Source organism: Electrophorus electricus, chromosome 7, assembly GCF_013358815.1.
Source record: "Electrophorus electricus isolate fEleEle1 chromosome 7, fEleEle1.pri, whole genome shotgun sequence".
NCBI classification, from domain to species: Eukaryota; Metazoa; Chordata; class Actinopteri; order Gymnotiformes; family Gymnotidae; genus Electrophorus; species Electrophorus electricus.
In genome coordinates, this window is record NC_049541.1 from 26037265 (window position 1) to 26047264 (window position 10000).

General features: G+C 48.1%; 2 protein-coding genes across 7 annotated transcripts in view; one reads left to right on the forward strand and one right to left on the reverse strand.

Moving 5' to 3' along the window:
* nt5c3a (5'-nucleotidase, cytosolic IIIA) overlaps nucleotides 1-5930 on the forward strand; it is a 10879-nt gene extending 4949 nt beyond the window's left edge. Inside the window, exons 1-9 of one of the 4 annotated variants that reach the window (XM_027017049.2) lie at nucleotides 1-185; nucleotides 1380-1478; nucleotides 2121-2190; nucleotides 2299-2345; nucleotides 2547-2632; nucleotides 2721-2810; nucleotides 3224-3386; nucleotides 3651-3851; nucleotides 3953-5930. The exon at nucleotides 1-185 is cut by the window's left edge and continues 377 nt beyond it. In XM_027017049.2, the coding sequence (XP_026872850.2) occupies nucleotides 3-185; nucleotides 1380-1478; nucleotides 2121-2190; nucleotides 2299-2345; nucleotides 2547-2632; nucleotides 2721-2810; nucleotides 3224-3386; nucleotides 3651-3851; nucleotides 3953-4054 (1041 nt within the window). In that variant the 5' untranslated portion in view covers nucleotides 1-2 and the 3' untranslated portion in view covers nucleotides 4055-5930. Of the gene's footprint in view, nucleotides 186-209; nucleotides 237-328; nucleotides 767-1379; nucleotides 1479-2120; nucleotides 2191-2298; nucleotides 2346-2546; nucleotides 2633-2720; nucleotides 2811-3223; nucleotides 3387-3650; nucleotides 3852-3952 lie in introns of those variants that run through there. The other 3 variants (XM_035528083.1, XM_027017050.2, XM_027017048.2) reach the window with 3 other exon arrangements.
* Nucleotides 5931-6031: 101 nt separating this feature from the next.
* The window catches only part of bmper (BMP binding endothelial regulator), a 15541-nt gene continuing 11572 nt past the window's right edge, over nucleotides 6032-10000 (reverse strand). For 2 of the 3 annotated variants that reach the window (XM_027017022.2, XM_035528081.1), the window contains 5 exons: nucleotides 9990-10000; nucleotides 9293-9619; nucleotides 8681-9017; nucleotides 7547-7677; nucleotides 6032-7272 (listed from right to left, as the gene is read on the reverse strand). The exon at nucleotides 9990-10000 is cut by the window's right edge and continues 35 nt beyond it. In XM_027017022.2, the coding sequence (XP_026872823.2) occupies nucleotides 7091-7272; nucleotides 7547-7677; nucleotides 8681-9017; nucleotides 9293-9619; nucleotides 9990-10000 (988 nt within the window). In that variant the 3' untranslated portion in view covers nucleotides 6032-7090. Of the gene's footprint in view, nucleotides 7335-7546; nucleotides 7678-8680; nucleotides 9018-9292; nucleotides 9620-9989 lie in introns of all 3 variants that reach the window. The other variant, XM_035528082.1, reaches the window with a different exon arrangement.

The window sequence follows — 10000 nt, forward strand, 5'->3', positions numbered from 1 at the left end:
TTATGGTATACATGTTCATTTGCCTGTGTGCTGTAAGTGTGTGTGTGCGTTTGCTTGCTTGCAACTCAGAAGGGATGGGCCTTATCTGTAATCTGTTAGGCCAACGCCTCCTCTATATAAGCCTGTGTTTACCTTACAGAGTCAGGAAAAACAAGAAGAGAAAATTCTTTGAGTACACAGAAAAGGTAAGAGCAGCTACAGCTGGACCCTCTCAGAGACAGCAAGACTTTCAGCTGGTGTGTGTGTGTGTGGTATATTTATACAGTTAAGGTTGTTTGGTTTGTGTTTATTCAAAAAAAATTAGTACCTAGCAAAGTTATTTGCTTTCCAACATTAGTGTTGGTGTACTGAGAGGGTAAATGTGTTAAAAGTAATAAAGGTTTTTTCTTTGTGATAGGAGTGCCTGGATCCAGAATAAATTCACTTATGTAAGAGTGGGAGTGTCAATTACATGTTACATAAAGGGAGGCCATTGGTTTACAAACAAAATGGAGGCTCGAAGCAGTCTAAAGGAAAGATCTAATCTTTCTGTAAAAACCAAACAGGGTATCTGCTGGACCAGGTGTGGAGAGAGGCTAACGTTACTTACCAGGGCTGAGAGTACTTCTTTAAAATATTGGAATTGTTGCCGAGCTCCCCCAGTGACTGCAGCAGTGATATGCATTATGTTTATTTAAGGATATTCATGCGTTAATAAAAAAACACCAGTCATCTGAAGCAAGAAAAGGCAGGAAAAAGAAAACAAATTTGACGCATTTGACATAAGGTTTGTATTTAGACCTGTTTATTTGTTGTGTGAACTTGCAGGCAAACACAACAGATCAAGGTTACACTCTCGTTAGCAAGTGTTAAAAATATGCCTGCTCTGTTTACCAGTCTGAATGTTTGGGCCGGGGGCTGGGGGTATTTTTACGCCACGCTGTGACTCGGAACGGTATAAGATTAGATAAGTCCCAGGCTCCAAACCTGGGTAGTTACCAGCACACGACATATAGAAAACCATAACAGGCCAAATACAGTGAACTCCTGGATACTAGTCACCTGAATATAAAGACGCAATTGATGTTTAACTCATGCCACATTTGTCTGAGACTAGGCACCGTTTCCTACGACCATTGTCATTTTACTGGCTTCAAGGGAAATTGTGAAAGTTGAACTTGTTGCGAATTCGTTTGGTTAAGCAGATGCGGTCCTGCTCACGAGCGTTCACCTGGCACTTGTAAGCTCCTCCCCTTTTGCTGCATGCCTTAGGCCCACACCTGTGACGGGGCCACTGCACCGTGAGGAAGGGCGGGCATGGCCCGTGCAAGGGCGTGGATGATCACGGCCCTGAAATGGCATGTGTGTGTAACCCTTACCTTCACCATCTCTCTCCACAGATGCCCGAGTTTGAGAAGAGCACAGTTCACATCAGGTACCCTGAGCGCGTGGAGCAGATCATCTGTGGTATGATCAAGGGTGGAGCCTCCAAACTCCAGGTACTAAGAGAGATCAGACGTTCCTGGAAATAACACGGTCTGTGTAATTATTCAGACAGGGAACAGTATGGGGTCCGTAAACTGGGCATCGGTAGCTTATTGGTTAAAGTACTGGCCTAGTAATCAGAAGGTTGGCAGTTCATGTCCCACCACTCCCAAGTTGCCACTGTTGGGCCCCTGAGCAAGACCCTTAACCCTCAGTTACTCAAGTTGTACTCAGTCATAACTGTAAGTCGCTTTGGATATAGCGTCCGCTAAATGCTGTAAAATGTAAACAAGGTCACATCCATAACCCATAACAGGGTGCTTTTTCTTTTTTTTTAAGAGACTGACTGACTGTTTATTGAGAAAATGAATCCAGGGTTAACATCCATTGCTATGATTTGATTTGCATGTTTCTGGATGGCAGCCTTTTCATGCGTTGTTGGAGAACCCTTCCAGGTTTTCCGTGTATAGTCCGATATGCCTTGTTTTCTGCCACTGATTAGTCATTGGCCAGGGCTGCACTCACAGATAGAAATGCTACAGGGTGACCCACATGTAACTACATCACCACATATTGCGAGTCTCATCAGATCAGCCTCACACCAGCCTACAAAGCTACAGTGTCTGTGCTAAAGGGCTGTTCTTTCCTCCCCACAGGTCATCACTGACTTCGATATGACCTTAAGCAAGTTCGCAGTCAATGGGAAATGCTGCCCCACTTGTCACAGTAGGTCAAACGTCGTGTCCTGAGCGGGACTGTGCATGTGAACACACAGTCGCAGCACACACACACACACACACACCACTAATCGGCTCCTTTTTAAAATCTCCACAGATATCATTGACAACTGCAGTCTGGTCACAGAAGAGTGTAGGAAGAAGGTGAGTCGAGGTTACCTGGTGTGAGGTCTACGCTTGTGGTGGCTCAGTGGTGAAGGTACTGGGCTAGTAATCAGAAGCTTGGTGGTTCAGGCCCCACCGCTGCCAAGCTGCCACTGCTGGGCCCCTGAGCACATGTAAATGTAACTGCCACCAAGCTGCGTACTACATTCGTGCTGGAATGTTTTTTGTTTTTTTCTCCAGCTGTTCCAGCTGAAGGAGACGTACTATCCTATCGAGATTGACCCGCATCTGACCATGGAAGAGAAGTACCCATTCATGGTGGAGTGGTGAGCATGATGCACACCCACCCACACATACATGCAGACATTCTGGTGGTTTATCCCATGAAACGCTGCCCCCTGGTGTTTGTTTTAGGTATTTTAAGTCTCACTCATTGCTGGTGGAGCAGCGTCTACAGAGGGAAAAGCTTCCTGAAGTGGTACGGGAATCGGACGTCTGTCTCAGGTATGGCCCTCCATCATCCTGCATCTCCAAACTTGCAAAAACGCACATCCTCTGTTGTTACGGCTGCATGAACGGATTTCCCAGCTTTCTTCCCAGTGGATATCCAGTGTTTATTTCCCTGGTCAGGGCTGGATATTTCCAACCTACAACTTTAGTACCAGTAGCGGTTCTTGCAAAGTAATCAGTTATGATCATCTTTAGATACTCAAAACAGAAAGGCCAGGTATGAAAGGGTATACGTTTACTGTAATATTAATTTAATGTTGATTTAACATGTTTGTCATTTAATCTAAATATCTTGATGGAATAGTTTTGATTATTGGGTTGACCTTGCCTGCTCAGTTCGCGTTTAAGTCTCGCGTGGCGTGCCTGTCATCCAGACGCTCACCCTGTGTTTTGCACGTCTGTCGAAGGGAAGGCTACGAGCACTTCTTCGACCGGTTGCACCAGCATGCAGTTCCCATGTTCATATTCTCAGCCGGCCTGGGCGACGTCTTGGAAGAGATCATCAGGCAGGCCGGCGTCTACCACCCCAACGTCAAAGTCATCTCCAACTTCATGGACTTCGACGAGAACGTGAGTGTGTGTGTGTGTGTGTGTGTGTGTGTGGAGGACCACCACTGAAAGAAACTGGTCAACTGTTTTTGTGAAGTCCTCATATATTAAGGAGCCGAATATCTTGTTGGAATGGCCGACCCCAAAATTTATTTGCTGTGAGGGGGGGGAAAAAGTTTTTGTAAAATTAGTGCACATGTGGTAGAGTCCGGCCGCGACTCCGCCGAGGGCAGGCGTAGCCTGCAGTTTGCATGTTGACCGAGAGGGGGCGCTCTCGTTGCGCAGGGCGTCCTGAAAGGCTTCAAAGGTGAGCTGATCCACGTGTACAACAAGCACGACGGCGCACTGAGGAACACGGACTACTTCAAACAGCTGAAAGACAACAGCAACATCCTGCTCCTCGGAGACTCGCTGGGCGACCTCACCATGGCCGACGGCGTGCCCAACGTGGAGAACGTCCTCAAGATCGGCTTCCTCAACGACAAGGTGCCCGGTCTCATGCCCCTCTGATCACACTTCTCTCCTGAGACGCCCGGTGCTGTGACACGCGTCTGTTAACACACACTTCTGCCCTGTTGCCCTTCCAGGTGGAGGAGCTTTTAGAGAAGTACATGGGTTCCTACGACATTGTTCTGGTGAAGGACGAAACACTCGAAGTGCCCAACTCCATTCTGCAGAAGATCTTATAACAGACTGTGGAGCGGCAGTCCTCCAGCGGGCCCCGTGGGACACAGGCTCCCAGAGACCTCGTTCCTGGATTGCCATAGACCTCGTTATGGGATCACCAGAGACCTCACCAGATCACCAGAGACCTTGTTACTGGATCACCAGTCACTGGGTCTCCACCTGCTCTGTGGACAGTCTCTCTCTCTCTCACTCACACACACACACACACACACAAAAACACACACACACCCCTCCCCATGATCTTTTAAATCCCGGTTTCCCTTCTGAATGAACTTTCTCAAAACATCCATCATGCCTTTGTCCTCTACCTTTGGGGTCTCATCCAGTTATTGCAACTCTTGGTTAATGAAAACCAAACAATGGCCAGTTTTGAGAGATGCCCGCCGTGCACACACCCACACTCCTTTAGTAGGTCTGGCTGTTTTACGTGTGTATGTAATTGGTGTATTATTAAAGACTGTGACCTGTGTATGGGGCAGAGCGTTCTGCTCAGAGCAGTCACGGTGGCATAGTTTTGGGTATCGTTGGCCTATGCGTCTGCCGGGCACGGCAGCGTTGCTGGGGGGGTTTCGTGGATATCTGCGTGCCCGATGGGTCGAGATGTTCAGCCACCCAATCATTTTCTGCCATAATGGGTGGGAAGATCGCTAACTCGGATTATGCATCATAGCACACATACACCCTGTACCTCAGAAATACCAGCCTCAGATCAACTGTGTGTGTGTGTGTGTGTGTGTGTGTGTGTGTGTGTGTAATATACAACAGCAAATTAATTTGCACATTCTTAGACTTGTTAATGTTCACGTTCTTGATATTGTCATGTTTGTATTAGGAGTAATGAGTCTAAGCCAGCACATGGTCACTGCTCGCTGTCTGTCACATAATGGCAGGAGTTTTGTGGGTGGGACCGTGCGGATGTCACCGGCACAGTTGATACTCTGCAGAAGATTTGAGTTATTTACCTCTGCAACAATTCACGTTGCTTTATTTCCTCATAATACTGATATGAAATGTCTTTCTTAATGTGTGTTTATACTGTTTTGAATTTTTCAGTTCCTTTTAAATTATTGTCGCGATCACCGTAGGTTTCATTCAGACAGTAGCAGACGTACACTCCAAGTGCACAATGTTTAATAGTTGTCATCTCTTAACACTTGACAAACACCTGACTGTGACTCATGCTCATCCTTACTGACGAGTTTAAAATCGTCTTCAGCGTGTACAGCATTATCGGACTGCGGTGAAACGGATTGAAGGCCACACACACTCTCCTGAGTTATGAAGTGCTTAAAGACATTGACATAGTTAGAACTGCAGTGTAGTATGCAAGGTTTCCAGAGAAACGCGACGTTAGACGGGAAGCTTTCCAGAGAAACAGGCCGTTAGAGGATACCTTGTGTAATACGTTTTATTTTTATTTTAGTCTCATCTCCTCCCTCTCTCTCTCTCTCTCTCTATCTCTCATATATATAGTTACACAAAAATGTGTGTGTACACACACACAATGAATGTAATGTGCATTTTTGCTACTTTTAGCGCACAGAGAGCTTCCTGTTGCGTTTCATGTTTGAGCCTGGCCTAACACCAGTGTGTGTGTTTACACTGCCTCTGAAGGGAATGGTTCGTCTCCAGACACCATCGTGGCTGTGTCGGATTTACACAAAGCTACGTGGTCCAAGCTAGTTGTTACCCGTCATTAACGGTGTTGGCACTGCTGGATCAGCAGCTTCTCTCAACAATCGTGTGACTTGCACTAACTTTGTCAGCTTTTAAGTTGTACGAGTTGTTGCGTTGTGTTGCTGACTTGCATGTTGCCTTCCATGTCCTTGAAAATGCTAAAAGAAGAAACCGTACATCAATAAATACAGGCAATAATAACAATCTTGTTTTATTAATGGGCTGGAGGCCTTGACCTTTTTTTAAATACAAGAAACATTGTTCAATCGTGCTGTTATATCATGCCAGAGAAGGTTTTTTTTAAATTATCTTAAAGGTGCTGTGTGTAAAAATCAGCAGCTACGTAACAAATATCACAATATTTTGCTTGTATTATTAAAAGCCTCAGTGGAATGATACAGATCTACACACCGCACCTTTAAGTATTTTCTCCTTTAAACCGTGTCCCTGTGTGCAGCCAAATTCATTCGCACCGCATTTTAAATGAATGAAAACGGAGGAGTTCGTTTTATCACGGAATATTTTGCCACCATGGGGGCAAAACATTAGCCTTCTGCCCTGTAAATGGCCTTGTACCGCAAAACCAAGCAGAAATAAGACGAACGGCAAATACGCACACGTGACTTCTACTGGAGGGTATGGGGTCTTATACTGATCATAAATAATTGCTTACTAGTCCGGGAAATGTATGTATGTATGTATGCATGCACACGCATACATACACGCAAACACGGGCGTGTGCGCATGCACATGTAATGGCCTCAAAGCCTGGGTCACTCCAGAACGTTCCCCTGTGAGCTTTTAATGGTTTTTAAAGTCACAGCTTAAACAAAACATTAAACAAAATCTACATAAACAGCAAATTCATAAATAGTTCCCTTTAAGTCAAGGTTAATAAAATTAGGTTCTTATTATGATACTTTTAAAAAATGTATTATCTATGCCAGGTTGGTTTAATGTTGCCTATAGGTTCAGCCCTTGTTACAGGTGCATGTGTGTTCGAAGCTGTCGCTGGAGTCTGAGGTTTTGCATTGTCTGGAGGCCAGGTAACAGGACGTGTCCCATCAAGCTCCCTCCACCCACTGCACGTGCGAGTCTCATGTGTACAAGAGCAGACATGACGTGACCCGTGGCTGGAGTCTTTCCGCCGTGGGTGTCGAGTCCTCTGTTTCTCCACGGGGAGAGGCACCGTAGCAAAAACTTACCCCTATGCAACCACCCTTATCAGATGCATGATGGGCACTTCTAGTGGGGCCACCATGACCCCCCCCCGTGGTCCAGTGGGTGTCGGGGGGGGGGGGGGGGTCCAAGAGCTCAAGAACCAGTCTTTGGCCCCTCCGCCCTCGGCAGGGTCACCGGGGTCACCGCCCGGGGCAGGACGTGGGCTTGATGCAGTGACCCTGCAGGAGGACCAGGTTGGCCGGACAGTGGCAGCCAGCCACGCAGGGCCTGGGGCACGGGCCGATCTCGTTCCAGTTGTCACAGGTTTTGCTGCATCCCGGGCCGCACGTGTCGTAGACGGCGCCGTGCTTACACTGGGTGGCTGCGCAGGAAGACATGGAGGGGTCAGTCAGGGCACCGTCATGGAACACACACACCGCGACCCTAGAAAATCACGTACCACTGCTCGGTACACGTATTATATACATTCAAGGAAAGGTGGGGGGGGGCGGTTGGAGGAAAAGGAAACTGTCTGAAATCAAAATAAGAGTTGTACGGGCCAGTTTGATATGACATTTCTTATGTTTTAAAGGAACTCTTCGCTAAACCATTTTTAACCGTTTTAGGTCAGCGTTGTGTTAGCGTCTGCCACTCACTCATGCAGGCCTGGTCCGGGCTCCAGAGCACACGCACACTCTCCCTCTCACACGCGCGGCTGTATGCGATGAAGGACTCACAGTAGCAGTTCTTGTGCACGGGACACTCGCACATATCCGTCACACACGACCTGCAAGTTACATTAAATCAAAAACACATAAAAAACAAAAGACATTTCACTCGCAACCTCTTTATGTGAGTTTAAACAAGGAAACAAATCAGCTGGACACTACAGATGTGCTTCTTTTGTAAGCATGTGCTGAAAAACTGGCATCAGAGCGCCATCTGGTGCCGACTGGCTCCAAGTGCACGGAACATTTAAGCTTCACACGTCAGGAGGCTGGGGAGCAGAAATCTCATTGACATTGAGCCTAAAAGGTGGCTCTAGCCGCCCTGCGTGGCGCTCTCATGATAGGGGGTGTGTTTTAAAAGACGCCAGTGTTAAGCAGCATCGTGCGTCGACGTACACCGCGCAAACAGGTGCAGACGAGGCACGTAAAACCCACGTCTACAAACGTGACCCAGTCCACAAAAACCACTGCATGCACCCTAGCAGGCTGCAAAATGCTCTGTATGCAAAAAGTCTGTAAAAACAATCAGTGGTGATGTTATGTTGGGTGTGTATATATATAAGATTGTTCCCTTCAACAGCCTTATTAATAACTATAACTCTTAATAATATATGAAAATAACTTCAATATGTACCATATATGTTAAGCAGACATTATATATTTAGCATTTAATGTATTAATTACATTTATATAACACATTCATATGTCTTTTTATATGACCTTTATCATATAGGACTTTGCTAAAGTTACAAAGTGGTCTGAGGAGCGAATAATATATGATAATATATGATAATATATGATATATGATAATATACCACAGACACACTCAGCTTTCAGATGTCTTTCCTCACCTGGCAGTTCACCAAAGTGTGATTACCATCGACCATCAAACCTGGATGTGTTGTGGGATTGTGGAGGGGAAAGTGTGATTGCAGGGGGAAAATGAGATTGTAGGAAACAATTATGGGAAGGAACATGGGATTATTGAGGAGTGGGGGGAGTGGGATTGTAAAAGTGGGATTATGGGAAAATGAGGCGGCGTTCTACGAAAGCCACGCTTGCCTGTAGAAGGAGGCAAAGTCCACCACGGCGTGGCATTTCTGGAACTCCCAGGACTTGAGGCGATGACAGGCACGATGAGCCCGGAGCTTGGCCTTGGCCATGCCGGGGCAGAGGTGAGGCGTGGGCGGGCGCGCGGGCCGCTGGCACGCCTCGCCACCCTCCACGCGCCACGACTCGGCGAACTCGTCCACGTCAAACTTGAGCTGCCCATCGGCGCTCACCATGTCGTCACGCTTGTGCCCGTTGTAGTTGCCGCACAGGCCGCACAGCCGGCCCCGCAGGTGCGGCGCGGCCACCACCTCCACCAGGCTGTCGCCGTCCCACGTGATCTCCAGGCCTGTGCGCGTGGACACGAAAGGGCACGGAAACGTCAGCGAGGATGTGGGCACACATGCGCTAAATCCCACGTGCTTAACTGACGAAAAACGACCCTGGATGTCAATACCAGGCCCCTGAGCGACGCGTATTATATCTGCTACACCACACCGGCTCATAACCCCCAGTCAGGCTTCATAATTCCCTGATGAGTGGAACCCAGAATTTATTCTGGAACTGAACATCTCAGACTCGCTGTACCCGGCCACAGCGCCCCCTGCTGGCCACCATTCTCACCTGCGATGGTGGTGAGTTTGAGTAGGTAGCCGTCCAGGTCGACGTGAATGCCGGTGCTGTGGAAGGGCAGTGCGACGCGCGTGCCGTTGTGCCGCACGCTCAGGTGCTGGTGCAGGCTGATGGCCACGCCCCCCGCGCGCAGCTCCACCCACTTGGTCCAGGAGAAGGAGCGCGTGTTCCTGGCGTCGTTCTTCACCAGCACGGCGAAGCCATCCTCCGCCGAGCAGTCCTTGGTCAGCACGTATTCGCACGTGCCCTGGAAGTTGAACGTGCGCCCGTCGAACGTGTTGTAGTGCGGGTCACCGAACACTGTGCACACGCCTGGCTCTGGGGAGGAGGAACGCGGTTAACAGAAGAATGCGTGTACGCCAGCAGATGCTACAGCCACTCCGGGATGTCCTCACGGTATCGTCTGTCTGGATTAACCGTCTGTTTGGTCTGAGAGACCGCACCGCGACTCGGGCTTCGGGATTTTGTCATTTGCGCTACCATAATCTGGGTGCTGTAATCCAACCCTGACTGGCCTCAGAACAAATCGCAGAATACTAGATGGGGACTTGGGCTGAAATTGGGTAATGTGGCCCAGGCCGCGTAATAACAGCCCTCGTCTTTAAAAGGCGGCCGGGGGAAGTTTGAATTCTTGTAACTATGGAAACAAAGGCGAGAGAAGGCTGAACAAAGGTGGAGATTATCTTACTCTCAGTGCAG